Genomic DNA, 22,283 nt, shown 5'->3' with positions numbered 1-22,283 from the left:
TATTTATGCAATTTATTTGCATATCTAAAGGCCGCAAGCCGCAAGTTGCATGCAAGTCTCTGTAAACAGTAAAAGTAAACAAATTCCTAACCTCAAATTTTATCTAATATTTTGTTCCTAGTTTAACAATGAAAATAAAAAAGCTAAGTTTTACGAAAGTCAGCTGATCTGTTGGTTATGTTAGGAAACAAACGTTGCAATAAGTTCTCATAATACTCGCCTTGTATAGTCTTCCCTTTTTCAAGATAGTGAATGAAAATTATCCCACACGCATCCCAAAAAACACCTACAGATGGAACGGTCTTTACCTTTTTTGGAACTGGTTCTCCCTTTCAAGTCCATTGGTCTGATTGTTCTTTGTTCTTTCCATGGTTATGAAAAGGCGCAAAAATTCGGCTTTTTTACTGTGAAAAATTCCAAACACTCCGTGGAAAAATCTTCAAGACGCGGTTTTTGTTCCATTGTGAGCAAACACGACACCCATCTTGCACACAATTTTCGCATGTCCAAATTTTCAGTTAATATGCGATGTACCGCACTTTTTAAAATGCCTACTATGACTGCTAGCTAGCGCACTTATAGATTTCGACCACTGCGATGCTGGTCATGGCAGGTCGTGCGACCTCGTTTAAACACATAACGTTGACTAATTTTTTCGATGTTACATATATAGTGGTATTTTCCAAGCAACTACCGCTATTTCTATGTACTTCTGGGACCATCCTCATAAGGCTGAGTTATGTACACTATATAATTTTAATCTAAAGTCCTTTTTTAAACTCATTTCGGTAAGTTACGTTACGTTATGGACACATTGTATGATTTTGAACAGTTGTTTCGATAATTATGTTAATTGTCTTCAAGGATTGAAGGTAAATTTCATATCCTGGTTGCTCTAGAGCAAAGCATCGTGTTTGCTAAATTTTTTTTAAGTAAAACCATATTTTTTTAATAAAACAAGATTTAATTTTGAAATATATTTAGTAATTACATGTATATCAACTATAAACTATTCAAATACCAAAAATGTTGACTATGTGGTACTATCTATTTCAATTTAACTGGCTTCATACCAATAGTTTTCAATAATCACTATTTATTTTTGGGAAATATTGTGTTCTTCCAAATCCATTCATTCATTCATGTTTTTATAATTTTTAAAATATGTAGATTAGAAAAGTCTTGAAAAATTATTCTAATTAACATTAACACATTATAACTATTTTAATTGTTTTTGACTATGATTACAACAAGAAATCATGGATGATTAGCGAAAATTTGTGAAGTGAATAAAGAAATTTGACAAGAAAATGATAAGACAGCATAGAAAAGTTATTCTCTTCGTAGACAATTGCCCTGTTCATCCTCATCACGTGAAACTAACAAATGTTAAACTTGAATGATTAACGCATTAGAAAATAAACAATCCCTTGATAAGGTTATTGACCTGCGTGTTTGCATAACAGATTTAGCCAAGGTTTGGCAAAATGATGTTACGGAAATTACGATAAAGGAACCAGTGACGAGACATCAATGTCTGCTGGAACGAGCTTCAATCAACTAGTGCAATAAATTAGCTTGACGGATTATTTAGCCGTAGACAAGGACTTGATTGTGACTGAATATCCTACTGATAATAGACTCGATAAAAGATCTCGAACACCAAAAGGATGACGAAACGGATGATATTGAACTAGAAAGACCGAAACCCTCAAAGTCCGAAATGATGTCTGCTTTTGAGACCATCAGATATAGTTTCCAGTGTATTGAAGAAGTGCCTGATAATGTTTTCCAAATGATAAACGATTGTGAACATTTCTATGAGAAGTTACAAACACGTGTTCAACAAGATATTAGAAAATATTACCCAGCTCAAAACAAATAAATTTCCAATTGATCTGTATACATTTTCCTATTGCTTCATAAAATGTACTGATTTTTGTTGTTGTTGTATTTTATTATGTACATATGTATATTTCATGCAGTTAAAAACATAAAGTTTATTTTTTGCTCTAATTGAGTTTTTTATATAATATCCTGTGTTACATTTCATAAAAACACATGTTAAATACTATTTTTATATGTTTTTTTAAACTGAAAAAAATAAAATTTCTTTATAACGAAGTTTCTATGTAACGAACTTTTACTTTGGAACCTTCAATTTCGTTGTATGGAGGTCCTACTGCACTTCTCTTTAATCTAGCAAGTGCACGACTTGATCGCGACATGCCCCACCATAATTTTCAGTTTCTGGGTTTAAAGTAAGTGTTGGTTCCTGTCAGTTTGCTGTGATCAGACACCCTGTGTGTACATGTTAGTTCTCACCAATAATAAAAAAATATATTTCCCTCAAAAAGTGTTTATAGGTAACTATTATTATTGATTCGATTGTTTGTTGCCAGTAGTTGCGGCAAATTCAGAAAAAATGTGTATATTTTTTTTCTTCAACGCCCTTTATCTTGATTACGGATGGTGTTTTTACCGTGCATACCCCAAATAGTTTTCAGTTTCCTATCTATCCTAGAGACAGGATCACCTTTTTTTCAAAATACCCTGTATATTAGGAAATTATCGGAATAATGACGATTTTATTGAAGCGGACTTCATTTACTTTTAACTTTTATACAGTCGACTTTAAAAATAAGTTATCGGAACATTGTCGCATTCGACATATAGCTGATATTTCTAACCTAAAATTTTGTCTTTTTTGGTGGTGATAGTTTATTTCTAATTTTTTCTTTTTGGAGTTTACTCCTTAAGAATTGATTTGCATATATAAGGGGCCCGGTATGAGAAAAATGTGAGGAGTAAAATCTATCGATGAATGACCTCGTTACGTTTTTGATGCGCACCCTATGATGCGCAACTTTCTAATTTGTCAGTGTTGACATACTTATATTGCTGTTTTTATTATAAATATCATAATTAATATTGTTATTGTGAAGTTTTAATTTTTATCATTGTGTTCCGCTAAAGTGAACTGAAAGTATTTTCAAATAACTATGGCAGAAAGAGGTGTAGATGATATTGCCGGAACATCTAACAAACACATGGTTGCAAGGTACGTTATAATTCATGTATTATATGTATGAGCATGTGCAATTTGTATTTATTAAATATTTTAATAATTATCGATGTAGTTCATATAAATATATATTTGAAAACAACACATAAAATTAGATAATTAACCCAATATGAATTATAGAGATTATTGACTATTGTAAAAAGTTTAATGTAAAATATTTCGTCGATTAGTTATAATAAATGTATATGAAATGAATAAATTGAATAAATATATGTTTATATATGTATATTATTTTCATTAATTAACAAATATACCCTTTTATAGAGTATCAATTTTTTTTAAGTTAAATAAACTCTTTTTGCGTCTGGTTAGACTATCGAACTTAAGGAGTAAACTCCAGTCGTGCGTCGGAGCTGACACACACAATTTTTTTTTCGTATACATCACTAATTACTTATTTAATATGCGCCCTATAAATTATACCTATTTTAAAAATTTTTCAACAGATTACTTACCAAAAATGATCATTTTTCCTAATAGGCTAGTCTAACGTAAAAAAACTAGTTTTTGATAAAATGCAACAGTTATTCATTAATTGAATAAAAGAAGAAGCGTAAAGCCGATTTTAATAAAATTATAATGTCTTCGTTTAAGATAACAAATAGACTTGAAATGTGGAAGAGAAAAATACCGATCAATTACCCAGGTATTAAAGACACAACATGTTAGATGACTGAGGCACGTCTCCCGAATAAATAAATTTAAAATACTGAAAAAATTATAAAGAACACGGGAATAGGGAACGACAAAAGAAGGGACACGACTAAAGAATAAATAGGTAGAAAAGGCGAAGGCAGATATAAGAAAGTTTGGTTTAAACTTTGACAGGTAAATCATGTCCAAATTTATACTTCATCATAAGAAAGCTTGGAATAGTTATTTAATGTAAAGTTATCATTTCCAAATGGCTGCAAACCTCAATATCTCTTCTTATTCTTTCTCTTTTCTTAAGACTTAGTCTTGTTTCTTATACTATTCATCCCCTTGAGAAGTAGATGTCCTTGCTATCTCTTGAGAGGTCGGCCAAAAGGCCAAAAGAGTTGGTTTCTCATCCTTTGCCCATTTAGCCCATCGATCTTTCACCATTCTATCGACGTGGTCTCTCCAATATCGTCGTATTAATCTCGTGAATCGTACCATATACTGAATATTCAGATTTTTACTCTTAATTTTGCTTCTTATTTAATCTCTCAAGCTCACTCCTTTAATGGTTTTAACGTTTTCATCTCTACTGCCCTCATCATGTTGTCAATATCTCCCTAGTTCTAATTCTAGCTAGTTAACAACAACTGAATACTTTTTCCAAAAATCACTGATTTGAAAACCTTTTATCTTCAAATATGTACTAAAATTTTTGATGAAGATGTGATTAGAAGATATAAGGATAATTAATTTTTCCCATATAGACAATGTTGGAGGGGAAGGTGAAGGTTATTACGTCATTTTTTTTTTAATTTAAAGAAAAAATCTTTTGATATTTAGATCGAGATGTATGAACGTTGTAATCAGAATCGATTGGTTGAAAAAATAAATTACAGCTACACAATAAGTTTCATGAGGCAGTACTCTTATTTTTGGTCATACTATCGACTCCAATAGTCAACTAGTGTGTGTAGCAGAATAAAAAATAGTGTGAATTACATCATTAATTTGAAATATATATTAAAAATTCTTCTATTAAACTATATACTCATTTATTTAAACATAAACCAGAAATATAGTTGATAATAGTTACTTTTAACAAAAATAGAACTTGAAATTGTTCGTTCCAAATTGCATCTAGTGATTAGTTAAAAAGTAATGAAGCCACTCAAATTTTGATACACTATTTATAAAAGGTACAGAACTTATTTCATTTTGTATTGATACACATATCCCAGAATAAATGTGGGAACATAAAATACTTAATTCTTGTGCATTCGTTTACGCTATCAACTTTAAACAGGATATAAAATTGTAAAATAAACTGCTGGACAAAATTAACAAACCACTCATATTTTTCTCTATATTCTTTATTTATTGTTAAGTTGCCGTTCGACAAGTAGATCATAAACCTTGTTTGACAGTGAAAGTTGTTATTTAAGTTAACTATAGTTGATTAGTTGATTGTAATTGTTTTCATTACATGCATGTTTAGAAGTTCATTTGGGAGTGTATGAAGTAAAAAAATTAAAAGACATTTGTCAATGGAAGAGACAGTGCAAGCATCGACTCTCCTGAATGAAGAATATTCAATACGTTATGTTGCTGGTCTGTTAGGAAGACATCATTCCAGCATCAGTCGTGAGGTGACATCATGAAACATGATAAACAACATAATGAAGACCAGGACAAGGGCGAAAACGTGGCACTAATCAAATTGATGATCGTTTCTTGAGACAACGTGCTCTCAGAAACAGGAGAGTCACCAGCAATCTGCTAAAAAATAAATTATCACATGTTCGAAATCGAAATTTATATAAAGCAGGGTTAAGCAACAGAATACCAGTCAAAAACCCCTTGCTGACCATAGAACACAGAGTTCAGAGATTGAATTTTGCAAGACTACATTGGGATTGAACCATCAATGATTTTTTTCTTCGATAGAACTAGAGCTGGCTTTAAAGGTCCAGATGGATGTGAGCGTGTCTGGCGAAGGCAAGCAGAAAGGTTTGCCAGCTGTAATATTTCTCCTAAAGTACCTTTCGGTGATGGCTCTAAAATGTTTTGGGGAGGAATTTGCTTGGATACTCGTACGGAATCAGCCCCTATACATAACGAGGTCTATGAATGCGCAATATTACTTAGACAACATTCTTCTCGAACATGTAATGCTTTTTGTTCTGTTTGTTGGGTCTATCCATGTTTCTATCCATGCAAGACAACGGACGTCCCAAGGTTATTGGCTACTTACATGATGTCAATATTATTAGAGTGGCTACCTAACAGTCCGGATATGAATCCTATAGAACATCTATGGGACTATCTTAAGAATAGGATTCGAAGTCATAGTCTACCTGTTTGTAATCACAACCAACTCATAGAGGCAAATTAAGGTTATGTTAAGGTCATTTTCGAGTAATTTATTGGTGTTCATTACTATTTCAATGTAACTTAGATCCATTTTGTGTTTATATTGTATATATTTAGATTAATTAAAGTGGTGCGTTAATGTTGTTCAGGAGTTTATATAAGTGTAAGTTCAGTCAGGAATTGTTTAATAAGTAAATGCATCTCAGTTATAAAAAATATCACAAAATATTTTTTGATGGACCTAAAATATCTCCTTATAATTAATTTAAACATATCACATGTTTAATTACAGATAAATCTTGGAATTCCCCGCTAAAATAAATTTACAGAAATTGTATCAATGAAAATCAGAATCAGTTAAGGACTTAATTGTTCAATATTTTTATTGTCATCAACTGAGGGTCTCATTGTTGATAATAATTGTAAGTGAATTATTTATTAGTCCTTAGACCTTTATGCTAAAAAACGAGCTTTTCATACTCGTACATATCACCGTTTTTGGTTTGATTACACTCAAGTCGCTTTCCAATTTATCAAGCACTTTATACGTGAAACCTATGGGCTTGACGCTCCAGAGTTTGACACACAAAAATCAAACACATGAAGCCCAAATATTTATCTGGTATTTGAGGAGCAAGGGGTAAACGAATCTGTATTTGACGCAAGAATTTCAAAAACGAAAAAATGGAAAATGCGCCTGAAGCATTGCGCACGCATGTATTCGATTGGGTGATCAAATTGTGTAATTTTAAAGCAACAATTGTATAGAGGCTTCAATGATACGATAAGAAGATAAATCGATTTAATTTCCGCATTGATCAAAAAACGCATTAGTGATATTACTAATGTCCATGGAAGTGGTTAACGGAATTTCATCTTAAAAGCACTGAATAAATTTGAAATGAATGCCTACATAACCTCAATCCTACAGTTTTTGTTTATAGCGATATTTTGAAGCACATAAAGCCCAAACATGCATCTGGTATTTGAGGAGGAGGAGGAAAACGAATCTGTATTTGACGCACAAATCTCCAAAACGACAAAATGGAGAATGCTCCTGAAGCATTGCGCACGCATGTCTGCTATTGGGTGCTGAAATTGTGCAATTGGAAAGCAACAATTGAATAGTGGTTTCAATGATATGATAAGAAAACGTTAAATCAATGTGTGAAGAAAGAGAAGATCTTCAATTATCAATTGAACCCGTATGAAAAACTTTAAGGGATGGCAACATTTACTAAGTATGATAAATATAGTTTACTTTTTGCGTCAAAAGTTATGCCACTAATAAAAAAGTTGACGCGATTCAGATTTTTTTTCTGACACAATTTTTCCTTCAGTATCTTCTAGTTGAGCCACCTTGTATATATATCAGAAAATGTCCTTGTTTCGCATTATTAAAAAATCAAGAAATAAAATACTTGAGATTATATATAAAATTTTCAGTCTCGAATAATTTATTCAGATAAACAATAATTAAATAAATGCCAAAAATATCACACATAAAAAATACAAGGAAGGTTTTCTACGTAAGAGACTGTTTTTCGGCTAAATTCAGACTTTTTTAAAAATAACTGCACTCATTGTTAACTGATAGATATTGAAAATCGCATTTACTTTTGCTCAAATAGTGAAATACACTCTCCAGGAAAATCAACACATAATTAGTTATTTGGCAAAAAATTTTAATGGAACAACTTTCCTTTTACTGGATAATTTTGTTCCCGTCCAATATTTCCAACTTATTTTCTTTAAGAGTGATTAGTACTTATCTTATAGTACTTATGTTACAGTTTACAAGAACGGTGCAAAAGGGAATGCACAAATTATAGTCATTGAAGAAACGTTAGAAAACTCTCAATACAGCTTCAGACCAAATAAGAGGGATAATTGACGCGAACTTTATAATAAGACAAAAACTATAAGATAATCAGAAAAGACCCACCTTTGTTATGAAAACGTTTTCGATAAGATAGAAGAAACTACACGTGGAAGATCTTGAAAAAAGAGAAGTGGGCGGAATCAAGAACCTAACGAATACTGTAAGAACAAAACCATTCACAGTGGACTTGTATAAAAAAGCAGTAGACTGTCCACCACAACCACAAATTACAAAAGAAACAAAGAAATGGTAACTCATTACAAGATGGGCAATGTAATATGAAAGAAATATCAGAAATAATCTATGCAGATTATTTGGTGCTTGGTGTGACTGACACACAGATGGCGCTGCAAGTGTCAAATCCATATGACGTATATGAAGTACCAAAAGACAAATTTCATGACATTTCGATTAGGCAGAAAAAAGTGACATCCATATTAGCTACTTTTGGTATTTTCAAAACAATGGATTCTAAACAATTTAAGAAAAAAAACTGTACAAGCTCAACAATGGTTTCAAAAATGTTATCCGGACTCGGCTCCATCGAAAAGAACCACTCGTTATTGGTTTGTTGAATTTAAACGTGGTCGGACAGACTCCGATGATGGTGAACGTTCTGGTCGTCCAATTGAGGTGATTACTCCAGAAAACATCAAAAAAGTTCACAAATTGATTATATCTAATCGTGAAGTCAAATTGCAAGAGATAGCTGAGGCCGTAAAGATATCAGAAGGCAGTGTGTTTACAAGTATGCATGAACATTTGGCCATGAGAAAGCTTTTTTCAAAGTGGGTTCCGCGTTTACTCACAGTCGTTCAAAGATAATCACGTGATGATGATTCAGAGCAGTGTTTGGCCATGTTTACGCATAATACATCAGATTTTTGCGTCTATACGTGACAATGGATGAAACATGGATCCATCACTTCATTCCGGAATCAAAACAATCATCATCTGAGTGGACTACACCCTGTAAAGGCACAACAGTCAGCTGAGAAGGTTATGGCTTCAGTATTTTGGGATGCGCATGGAATGATATTCATCGACTAAATCATTGTTTCACCAAGAAAATGCACTGATTTACAGGTCGATGGTTAAATTTAACGAATTACACTTCAAATTGTTTCCTCATCCACCGTATAATCCAGATCTGGCCCCCAGTGACTACTGGCTATACGCTGATCTCAAAAAATGTTCGCCGGTAGGAAATTCAACTCAAATGAAGAAGCAATTGCTCAAACTGAAGCCTCTTTTGAGGCAAAAAAAAATTCCTTCTACAAGAACGGCATCGAGAAGTTAGAGAAGCGTTGAAATAATTCTATTGATCTTGAAGGAGATTATATTGATGAATAAAATCGATTTTTGGTACAAATATGTTTTTCTTAGTCACACGACTTATTGAGTGGTGTGTTAAGTAACGACAAAAAAGTATGTGAAATAGACGTATCCGAAGCAATACTAGGACAAGTGAATAGTTCGAAATGTCAAAGGTTCCAAAATATTGGAAGATGGAAGAATCGAAGATAAAATGAAAGAGAGAACAAGGCAACAGAAAAATATTAAAAATACCTTCCAGGAAAAGAGAAATCGACAAATTTTTCAATGAGTAGTCCTATACTCTCCTATACTTATCTTCGGAACAGAAATATGGACCGCAAGAAAAAGGCAGATAAATAAGATACGGACCATGGAGATGAGATATCTGAGAACACAGTTAGAAATAATGAATACAGAAAAAATCGAGAAACAAATGGAGATGAGGGACAAGACAGAAAAGAATGAAGAATACTTTGAAGAAATGTTATTATATTTTAGCTCGACTCCACACATTACTTAAACATGCAAGGGTAAAAAGACTTTGAAAAGAAGAAATATTGATCAATGCTATTCTACTAAACATACTGTGAAACCTCTCAAGTTGTACACCTCCTTAAGTTGTACGCATTTTGATTGAACCAAACATTGACTCTTATGGGAGAATTTTTCTGTAAGTTATAAACTTCTCTATCTTGTATGTTGTACAATTTCTTCGACATAAAAATGATTCGTTTGACCTCTCAAGTTGTACAAATTACCATAAAAAATGTTAAATTATCTAATTACGCTGAGCGCAGCCAAAATTTTCATAATCTTCGTATCACTATATTCAAATCTTTTGTATAGCCAGATCAGCAAGAGTTAACACACATCCTCATAACTCGGACATAATGTAAGTGAGGTTTTGTTTGACATAAAAATATAAACAAAACAAAAATATAAACATAATGACGTAGCTGGGTCTAAGTTCCAAATAATCAACATTGTTAGTATACAAGATGATCGCACGTGGTAATGTACATGCCGGTGATATTGCAATAAAAAGGCGGCAGAAAGGTACTGAGAGTGTTAGAAAAGAGACAAAAGTGGCTTGCAACATAAAAATTATAAAAATTTCCTTATACCATTAAGAATGCGCCTGAACAAGAAGTAAGCAATTTTTTCTTAAAACCACAAGACTAGGTATACTAATATTATGCTCTTTTTGCAGGTAACTTTTTCTTGTAAGTATTCCTGCAAATCTTTATCATTCAACCATTATTCCAATAACATTATGATTTTGCAAATTACGATAAGCGGAGTTCTTTTCTTATGGGGTTGATTCAAGTTATAAACATACATCGCAGGAGAAATGGTATGTATGATAATCCAGAGGAAAGTCTTCGCCAAAATACGATTACGTACACGATACCAAATGGTAGTGAATAGCTTGTACAGGTATGCAGAAAAACTTTTTCTAATATATTTGCGCTAAGCCACAAGAGAGTGCAAGTTCTTGTCGAAAAAAAAAAATTGAAGCAACTACGTACACAGATAAACGTGGTAGAAAAACCAAAGTAAAAAAGTACTTTCCAGAACTGCGTAAGTATGTTAGAGATCATATCCAGAGTTTTACTCGCGAGGAAAATCATTACAGCCGGAACAAATCAAAAAAAGAATTCCTAAGTCCAGATTTAAATGTCAATCGCATGTTTTTGGCGTACAAGGAAAAAAATCCAAATGCAGCAGTCACTTATAAGTAATAGTCGCTAGTTTTCAAAAAAGACTTTCCAAATCTCAGAATTGGACGGCCTAGGTCAGGTATATGTTCGAAGTGGAATCTTTATAAAAATAAGATCAAATCTATTCCATTGACCAATCCAGAGCGGAAACAAGAGGCAGAAGAACTGGAATTGCACCATCTCAAGGCGGAAACGGCAAAATTCACATCACAAACTCACAAACCATCGATAGTGAAAATAACACTCTTTCAATAGATTTGGAACAAGTTCTTTTTATTCCGACATTCAGACATGTTTTACACAAGACAGTTGTCCTTGTTTTAACTTCGGAGTTCATTTGTCTGATACAGATGATGCATTACATACATTACTGGAGGGGTGGAAATGAAAAAGCATCTGCTGAGAGTCTCCCATCCAAACTTTTCTAAAAGGAAAATCTGGTGATTTGGAGCTATAACTGTATTGGTCAAAACAAGAATAAAATTATTTCAATGTTGCTTACTCACTTGGTTTCTAAAGGTATCTATGAAAATGTCGAGCAATAGTTTCAGGTGAGGGGACATTCCTACTCACTTGCGATAGTGATTGTGTTCAAATAGAAAAAAAAAACGCGTCGTAAAAAATTACACCCCCGAAATCACAGACCTTTTAATGTAATCTACATGCCAAGTAACGATTTCAAGGATTTTCAGAGCAAGGCAGATAAATATCTGAATGCAACTAAACTACAAATTTCACAAGTAGACTGTAAAAACTCAGTAAAAACCAAGAAGACATTTTCTGATTTGGAGGCATGGACAACTTGTAATGTGCTTAAAAAACGAAAAAGGTTAATTGACATTTCACAAGTAGTGGTTCCAACCCTCAGGTACATAAACCGCATATTATTATCAGAGAAGTTTAAGAACCTAAAAGACATGATGGAATATATTCCATTGAAATATATTTCGTTTTATGAAAATCTCATAGAAAGAGAATCACAGTAAAAGGTTTCTTTGGACATATACCCTTTTTACGTTTTCTTGGTCTTGTAGCAGTTGTTATGTTCAAGTTAGTGTTTTTCATCTGAGTTTTTGTTTTTAATACTTAACTATGTATGAAGTTCATATGATCATGTTTTCTTTACTCAATAAAAGTATTTCAAGAAAGGTGTTTTTATTTTTCACGCACGTTTTATGTAATATATCAAATTAATCTTTTTGGAACTTAGACCCTTTTCAATTTCCACTCTCCAATTAGAACAATATAAGATAGATAGTAGATATGGTGTATGGCAAATATGATCCTTTAGAAAATCTAAATCAGATACTCAGGAAGACTATAAAAGCTGAAAATACTAGAAACAACAAAATACATAATATTTATTCAAAATACTGATTAAATTTTCAGAAATGCAGAAATTAATGAAGAAGAATAAAAATTTGAATAGTTTCCCGGATAAGTAGATTGTTATATCATATCAATATAGTTTATAAAACTAGTGATATCACTAATTAGCGATTATATATAATATTTTCCTTCTTAAATCTCACACACAAAAATGCACAACCGTTAATACGGAACATTAGATATCGATTGCAGTAAGTGCTCCTCACAAGATTTAATAAACGATCAGTTAACTATAAGTATACCTTTTTATAAAATATTGTTACATAATAAGATTGATTGATAATGAAAGAATACCCTGTAGATGTCGTAGGAACCCAAGTAATATATAATTTATTAAAACTAAAAACTACTGCTCCATCTTATCTAAAATATTGTTCAAGGTATTTTTGACTCAAACGTCTTAATAAGTCGGAGAATTTAGGAAAATTTGAAAAAAAAATTAACCGGTGAACTCGGTGTTCATGTGCCACGTCTGTCTGTCGATTAGGTCTTGCAAAAACTGCTCTAGGTGGTATTATGTTATCGGTAGTATCGGTAAAACAAAGTGTTCAAGAATCCCGACTCAACAGTAATTTTTATAGCGGCTGTCTGCGGTAACTGCTGTTTTTCATTATTAATGGTTGGCGGTCCTGCTAATGACATTTTAAGTCCATTCATTTTGACTTTTATTTTACTTCATTTATTCATGTTCGAATGTAATTTGAATTTTTTTGGTCAAGTAATTAAAACTCTACAAAGAACATGAAAATCACGTCAGGTTATGGATGGCAGTTCGACTAACTGCGTTGTATTGTGTTCAGAGATCTAAACAACCTAGACGTGATCCTTGAAGTGCCGGTTTTCGCCAACGTGAGTTTTGTGATTGCCTCAAAGGCTAAGTTCAAGTTCGTACGTTAAAAGGTGCTGAAGATTGGCCGACGTGGAAGGATCATGTTAAGGATGTATTGGTAATTGTGATAAAAAACTAGTCCGGCCTCTTAAAGAAAATGAAGCTTATGAAAGTGACGAGGATGTTGTCTAGCTGGAGTCTTTTGTCCCAAAATCAGACGAATCTAGTGACGACTCAGGCGCATTCACTGACGCCAAAAGTCCGCTCAAGTTACCGAGATCGTCGCTTCGGAAAATGAAAGTCCCTGATTGACTGAAAGACTACATGACTTCCCAATTTGCTGAGGTTCTTCTCACAGAAGGTGAGCGGAAGACTTTCAATGAAGCTATTCAGTCAGAAGGTAGTATCGAGTGGGAAAATGAATAACTATCAAATCCAACAAAAATATCTCAATAACAACTCGTAGAACTAAATTTGAGTCTCACATTACTAGGTAGATAGTTTTGACAATATTGTAGATTAGATTCTGAAGCAGTTGAGATTAAAGATAAGTTTTTCAATTAATTTGAAACTAAAGTTAATTTCTTACAGTTCGAAAATGTATTTATGCTAACTTTTGGATGCACGCCACGATTTAAATATAAGTGTAATAAATTTGTATTGCAAAGGACACTAACAATAGTGAAATAGAACTTTTTTGTGTTTTTGTGTACAATATGAAGATTACCTATAAATAAGAACAGCAACAATAGAAAATATACTACAAAGCAAACTTTTTAACCTAACGTCAATAAATAAAAAATATACATTACAATACATTAATATTGACAAAATGGTAAGTTGATAAAGTAGGTAAAAACGGAATTTAGGATTCATGTGGTAAGTATGGTTTGTATTTTGGTAGTGCCAATTTCGCGCGTTCTGTAAGTTAAACTGGTCAAAAACGAATATTTATGATCTATTATTGCAAATACAGACATTATAGTCACTTTACCAAAAGCACAAAACTGTACCAAGAAGTTTCCTATTGGTGCAATAGCTAGTGTAGTTTTTTTATATTTTTAATGAGCTCTTTAGATAGCCATTAGATAATATTTAACCCGTCAACGGATAGCGTTACTTATATATAACGCTGAGGAATAAGTGTAAAACGCGGCAGTAGCGCGATATTACTACGAGGAATGTGATCAGCGGCGATCATTCTATGGTTTAATGTCGAAAGAAGAAAGAGCACCGAGACGCGTATTTACAAATTAATGGATTGGAGTTTTAGAAATCACCTATTAAGCCTAACCTTTAAATTTAAAGTACCGAAAAATGGAATTTCGATTACAGTAAGTTTTAATTTTATTTTGTTTTTGTGTTAAATTGTAATATATTGTAAAATTGCACCAATCAAATAGTCAGCCTTGCATTTTGTATTATGAGTCCTATAATCACATTTTGGAACGCTGGTCGTTTACGGTACACAGAAGAGTTTCGGTCATCCGACCTTCGCTTATCCATCCTTTCGAGTTATCCGACACACTGAGGCAATGTCATGTATAGTACAATATAATGATTTTCCATAGTAGGATGTGCATGAAGCATCCCCTTCTATCATACCTGACTGTACGGGCGCAGCAGTGCCCCGTGCTTCGCAACCCCTTTCCATTTTCTAACTGTAAGCATTGTAGTCGCTTGCCAGACGACCGGACTTTCTCTTTGTTCCTGAACGCTGCTTTCCAGTGCACAGAAAATTTCACATAGCGAAGAACACAAAGCTCTAGAAATAGCTTTAAAATATGCAGAGCAGCTGGAGGAAACATCTTCTAAGGAGCTTTTACTTTTGAGGAAACTGCGAGATTTGTGCGGCCAGAAAACGACAAACAGCGAGCAAACAAAAAAATATAGCAAACTTTTTTTACCAAAGCTTTTGGTTTCATGGTTCACGACATTGTACAGTATGTGAGTATGCACAGTATCTACATATTGTAAAATATATTACTTTTCCGTTAGACGTTTGAGTTTGGTTAATTCAGTTATGTTTTAATTCAGCTACGTATTTGAAAAGTTTTCGATGTTCGATAAAATTAACTAATATTTAACGTCGTTATTATCATTTTCCGTGTTATCCGACCTTTTCACTTATCCAACATTGGTGCAGCCGGTTTAGGTCGGATAATTGAGACTCTACTGTAGAAAATATTGAAAATCTTATATTTCTTTTCTTTTAGATTTGGATTGACTTTGGAAGAGGCTTATGATGATATTAATATTCACGAAATTTATATTGAACCTCCCGATTCAAATATTTTGACAGACGAAGATTCGGGCGAAGAGGATGATAGTGAATTACTGGATAACCTTAGCGGACGAAAATGATTGCCAAATGTTGAGTTAGTGCTTGCATCTACTGTAACTGATGAAGTTTTTCCTCGTTCGGGACTAGAAAATATAACATGGATAAACGGTGACTTTGAAATTTTTCCTGTACCTGATTCTGACAAATTTAAGAACAAGAATTATGTGGGAATATTTGAAAACTTATTAAATCAAGAAGTTACTGGACTGCTTGTTCAAGAATCCAACAAGTATGCCTTGTTCTGTAGCCAACCTAATATAAACATTTCCAAAGAGGAAATGATTTCTATTGGGATTCCAAAGGAGATATGAAAACCTCCATGGTCAGTCATTCCACGAGAAGGGACAGATTTCGTCAGAATATTAAATACATGCACTGTGCTGATAATTTGAAGCCTAATCCTGAAAATAAATTGTGGAAGCTACGACCCCTTATAAATTTCCTAAGTTTATAGGTAATGAAATTTCCGAACAAGAACTGGATTATGATGAGACTATGATTAGATATTATGGAAAACATTCATGTAAACAGTTCATAAGACGCTTACCTATAAGATTTGGGTACAAGATATGATGCTGTAATTCAGGGAAAGAATCCAAAAGCAAACACGATCTATGAAAATAATTTTGGAAAGTGTGTTGCTCCATTCATGGGTATGATAGATGAGCTTCGGCATCACTTGAAGAAGTTTCTCTTTCAAACTCCACAATCTTACAAAAAAATGAACGATGAGAGAAAACAGAATTCCTAAAAGCTGTACACAGATGAGTCAGATTGCTAAAACCAATAAACGAGTGATATATTTTACAATATCAATAAGGAGGATGGAATTATTTTGGTAAACTAGATGGACAATAACGTGGCTAGCGTGGCGTCCATATATCATTGGAACCAACTGTTCTGGTGAAACGTTATTCTGAGGCTGAGAAAAAAAATTCGTTCAAGTACCACAGCTTAGATTGATTTCTGAATACAATCTATACATGGGTGGAACTGATCTGATTGATCAGAATATATCCAGGTTCAACAATACCACAAAAGAAGTGGTGGTGGACAATTTTCTCCTGGCTCCTTGATGTTGCCCTAGTAAATGCTTGGTGCTTTTCAAAACAGTGCAAGCATTTAACACCGCTGACTCAATTGGCGTTTCGACAAGAAGTTTTACAAAATTATCTAGCTGCATTCGATGTTGCACCCAAAGGAATCGGAAAACAGGAAGCTGCGAAATCCTGTTCAACACCCAATAGAGTTTCGGATAATCTGAGATACGATTGACATGACCATTTGCTAACCAATATCTCCAATAATAAAAGACGCCATTGTGCTGGAGATGGATGCTGTACATTATAACTCCAACGTTGATGTTTATCTTCATTAACGATTGAGTTATGTACCATATATATAAAGCCTTGATAAAGATCAAATAAAAGAATAAATGTAGCGGCGTATTGTGGAAGTAATTAAGCATAAACGCTTGACTGTAATTTGCATCATGCTTTATTTACACAGTTAATAGATTGAACCTTTCAATGCTTACATTTTTATTGACATAATTCAGTCTGAACTCACGATTTGGGACTGCATAAGTTACTGCATATATATTTGATATGTGCATTATTTTGTCATCTTAAAAATGAACAGTCATTATGGAAAAACTCATTATGATAACTGCGCAGTTTATGTCCAAACATTAAATGGTCATGGACAACAAATATACCCAAAATGTATGAGGTTTTCTTATTTAGGTCTATAAAACTAACTCTGCTACTTTTGCCAAGATAAATAAAAAAGACACAGCTAACAGTGGAAGGTAGCGACCTTCAATCACAAACACTTGCCTTTTTCTACCTTTTGGAATGTGGCCTTATATTAATACAGACATATCCAACAAATACTGGAAAATTCAGCTACAGGAGCAAATAAAAAGAAAAAATGAGCTTATATCTAAAATATCAACAAAATATTGTCCTATTCGCGAAATATTCTTTTTTCTATATTTCGATTCTGATGTAGAGTATTTTATTAATAATACCATTATTTCATTCAATATGTTACATTTTCATGTTATTTAAATTTCTTTAACCCGTTTCACTATTAGAAATGCACAGACTTATTATTTTGATCAACGAATTTGGTATTATTTCCATAATATGTTTTAATCTCAGTAATTTTATTTTTAAATACCTGTTAAGTTGTTTTTTGTTTTACAAGTATATTCGAGAGTTTTCTTAATAAATAGAACTAACCTTATCGACATATCGACAATTATATAATGTCCAAAAGTTAGCATAAATGGAAGTTTTGTATATAATTATGTAAATTAAAAAATGTCACTGATAGAGAACGTTTATAAAATGAGCAATAGGGAAACTAATATAAAATGCTTCTATAGGCAGTCAGGAGAGATGGTCCCTGGGCGAAAACCGTTTGTATTTGGTCGATGATTTCCTTGCAAAATGTCTCTGATGTGGTGAACTATCAGGTCAATAGCCACTGCAACAAAATTTGATGTCAATTCGATAAAAAATCTCATATACAGTATGCCTCGAGTTTCAAAACACCTATAATACATTTCGTGAATTGATATTTTTAATAAAAATACAAATAACAACAGTTTACAGATTTCACCAATAAAACAATTTAAAAATTTCATAGTTTATAAAATGGATATAATATTGAAGGAACTTGATGAATTAGTTGGTTTTTCAATATGTTCTGAAGAGCTTAGGGGAATATTGTACGGCCTCGGATCGGTCATAATAGCAGCGCGCGGCAGGGAAAACAAAATTGACGGAAGTAAACAAATAGTTTACGAAAACTTGAAAATTTCAATTAATATTTTGTATTGGTTTCTGCATAAATCTTTAGTTTCGTAAACCCTCGGTGTGTTATAACTTGACACATAAGTCCAATTTGTAACACATTGATGTTTTAATTTAATTATAAACTCAAATAAAAAAATTACAGTAATCTTTCGGATTACACTGTTGATGTTTTTCTAAATTAATATCTATCACCTTCTGTTCTTCATCAAATAATGCCTTCATGGGCAATAAGGGGACTAGAATATTATTTCCAAATTAAAAAGAAAAGTAGCAGGAAAATATATAATATTAACTATCCATGGTGAAGTAATTATAACCTAAATAATGTCAAAGTAGAAAATTATATGAAATAAAAATAGAACTAGTCCAAAAAAAAACGAATCAAGAAAATAAATGACTAATGATTAAATCTACCAACTAAATCGGAACAAAGTACTAGTCAAAGGGTTGAAATCGATTAACAAATAAGATAAGTACAACTAGAGGGGGTTTATTGATGTTTTGAACAAAGCAAAAACCAAACAATTACATTCGTCATCATCAATTTTGCTCTAACTCTCATTATCAATCAAATATTGAAAGATTACATCATTATATAGAGTTATCAATTATTTTTTTATTCAAAAGCTATCTTAAAATACCAAAAAAAAAACTTCTCCCATATTATCCGACACTAAATTCTTAGATTTGCTTCTTCTGGCAAACTGCATTTTTATAAAGCCATTTTTTAAGTTGCTTTATCATTTATCACTTTGACAATAAATTTGAATTAACTTATTTCAAAAGCCACCGAAATAGTTAAACTTGTCTCTAGAAGGTGAAATATGTAAACATTTAACAAAAATTTGAAATGTAATCAAACTAAACTATTACAAATTAATTTGAAAAATTGTAAAAGCACATGGTGAAATAGTACATTAAGATATACCAAGTGCAAACATAAAGTAAGGAATTTCTTAACAAATTATTTGAAAATATTCCTGTTTCCATTTTAAAACCAGGCAGTAGAGATAAATTAAATCTATTGTGGATGATATTCACCAAAATATACTACAGTACTAGAGAGTTTGAAACTGTGATAAATTAGCGGGAGATCGAAACAATAGTGTATCATAATGAAAAACTAAAAACGAAGTTAAAATATACACTGATCACAAATATTAAATGGATAATGGGAGAAGAGAAATACTAGCAAGAATACTTCACAAAATTCCCTATAAAAACTAACAATGATATGAGAACAGAAATAAAATAAAAAGAAAGCAAAACTGGATGCATCCTACAAGTGATGACAATAAATTACAAATAAATTACAATATACATAGAAGGAGTTTGAAGTAAATAAAAGACAGAACGATTAAAATATAGGAAACATACAATCAGAGCAAGTAGAAAAAAATAATAGGCAACAAATAATGAAGAAGAAAATATAGAATAGGATAGAATAATGTGAAATATATCAGAGAAGGAAATCTAAAACAGATAGCTACTGCTGCCAATTCAAATCTGCTCAATACTATACAGGTGTAATACAGATTAATAAAGTTTATTAGTTCAAGTTAATATTCAGAAGAATTGTTTGGTATTGAAATGTTTTAATATTCATTGCTGAAATATTATGTTTGTATACTGAACACATTATTTACTATCATGGAAATTCATAATTACAATGTCCTTTTAATTTTTAACAGGTTGTTAATTCATTCCCTACTTAAAGGAATAGACAGTGTAATTGTGAGTTTGGGTGTACTGGTACTAAACAGTGCCTTCAGTATGAATATCACCAACGGTTACAAAAATTCTAAATTAACTGTGATTATTTTTCAACATCTTATTTAATTTAAGCCGATACAAATACTAGCACTTATCATCTGTAACTTTCTACCCAATGTAGAAAATAAAATGTAATGAGTTTGAACATAGATGCAATTGCAGTGACTATCACCTTCCACCATAAAGCACATCACCACAAAAATAATAAAAAAGTTGAGGATAAGATGTACAATTTTAGTTACCAGTAATTTCAATACGACCGGTTCCAAAAGATTTTTATTCCGACCCAATTTTCCGTTCATATTTATACTTTGATTGTTTAAGTAAAATACCATAATTTTTTTTTACATTTGTAGATGATGTGATAAAATTTGGCGTAAAATTGGTCTTGTCAATCTTCAACTTATAAAGTCTTATATTTGTTAATAATAACTATTAATCACTGCCCTACTTAATTTTGGCCTAAGTTGAAATGAAACAAAAAAATTAGAACATTTAATGAAGAGAAAATATATAGAGATTCCATTATTTCATTATACATATCAATTATATTTTTTTCAATTTCCAAGAATGGAGCGCTCTCAATTATAGTAAATATAATAAGATACTCTACTTTAATCAATTTCTCAATGGTACACTTCTAAGTTTGGAAGAAATGAAAATTGGTTTTATTCAATTCAAATAAGACAAATTGAAAATTATGACATACATACTTCAACTATGTTCATTAATATAATCATCACACAACAAGGTATCATATATTGAGTATGCAGTAAGACTACCTTCATTTCTATTTTGAAAACTAAATTAACAATTTTCCCCAATTTTAAATCAGTACTCACCACTATTATCTGCTCCTCTAGGTATAATAACATCTGCAAACTTTTTGGTCTGGAAAATTGAAAAAGTTTATAATAGCAACAATTATATTTATAAATTCAAGATTTTTGTAAAAAATTTATAAATTCAATTAATAAAGAGAAATCCTGTTGATTGTAGCAACCTATTTGCTTATTGTAACTACTTTACAGATTGCAAATAAAGTGATATATTAAAAAAAAAGTAGTAAAAAATGTACAGGGACGATCCCGTAATCATAAGTTGTAGTGTCTACAACTGAGCGATTACAGATGAAACTGCAGAACTTCGTTTATTTCATTTCAAAAATGAATCTGATAACTTTGAAAATTTTACAAATGTTAGATAGTACAAAATATTTTACTGAGAGCAATAATATATTCAAAACAAATAAGAACAACAAATCGAAAGTTGACTTATTTTGAATTCTATCAAGTATCTATATATTTTGGGTTAGAATTAGGAGATATGATCCATTTGTTTTATTCGTCTTGAAGCAATTTATGTAGTAGTGCCGTTATATGTTTTTTAGATGTTTGTAGAATATGTTGGCTGTTTTAAATCGATAAGTTTTTCGTCAACAAACTTTGACATAATTTAAAATAAATTTTTAATGTACAGTGCAATAAATCAATTGGAATTGAGTTTATAAAATGATATAACTGGAAGTTTATGTTTCCAAATTAATATTAGTTATATTAATATTTGAATAAATTAATAATTTATCCATCTGCCATTAGTACATATTCTAATGTTTAATTAGGATATTGTAAACAATGTATAGAATGAAATATGATATATACTTACTGGTGAACAAAATTCCTCAAATGCTGGCTTGACAAAATTCATGTATTGATTTAAAACCTGATCCAAATCACGTCCTCTTTCATTAATATCTCGAGGAACTATAAAAAGGAAATTAGTTATAGTTGTAGACATTGTTGTAATTCTGTTGTAGATTTTAATTTATTTTACAGACAAACTTGGTAAGAATAACTTTTTTTGGATAGATACTTGAAAAGAAAGAAATCAGCCACATGTTCTAAGCTAGTGAAAGAGAAAAAATTGATTAAAAAGAAACAAAATAAGGCAATACAGTACAAATAAGACAAGTGAAGACACTTTTAACAGAGGTTCTAATAGAATATTGATGTCTAAATGGGCATGTCGATAAAATTAAACTAATGGAAGGAGGCAAATACAAATTCTAGGAGTTAGAAGAGGTATCATCTATCCACATAATTCTTA

The 22,283-nt window shown here is 31.8% G+C and overlaps 1 protein-coding gene across 2 annotated transcripts in view; it reads right to left on the bottom strand.

Moving 5' to 3' along the window:
• The window catches only part of LOC130448646 (uridine-cytidine kinase), a 42,760-nt gene that overhangs the window by 17,998 nt on the left and 2,479 nt on the right, over nucleotides 1-22,283 (bottom strand). Inside the window, exons 4-6 of one of the 2 annotated variants that reach the window (XM_056786098.1) lie at nucleotides 21,843-21,940; nucleotides 21,020-21,068; nucleotides 14,581-18,072 (exon numbers count right to left, since the gene is read on the bottom strand). In XM_056786098.1, the coding sequence (XP_056642076.1) occupies nucleotides 17,966-18,072; nucleotides 21,020-21,068; nucleotides 21,843-21,940 (254 nt within the window). In that variant the 3' untranslated portion in view covers nucleotides 14,581-17,965. Of the gene's footprint in view, nucleotides 1-14,580; nucleotides 18,073-21,019; nucleotides 21,069-21,842; nucleotides 21,941-22,283 lie in introns of those variants that run through there. The other variant, XM_056786097.1, reaches the window with a different exon arrangement.

The sequence above is a fragment of the Diorhabda sublineata genome, chromosome 9 (genome assembly GCF_026230105.1).
Source record: "Diorhabda sublineata isolate icDioSubl1.1 chromosome 9, icDioSubl1.1, whole genome shotgun sequence".
NCBI lineage: Eukaryota > Metazoa > Arthropoda > Insecta > Coleoptera > Chrysomelidae > Diorhabda > Diorhabda sublineata.
The sequence above is the reverse complement of the archived record's forward strand: the minus strand, read 5'-3'. Positions and strand labels throughout refer to the sequence as shown.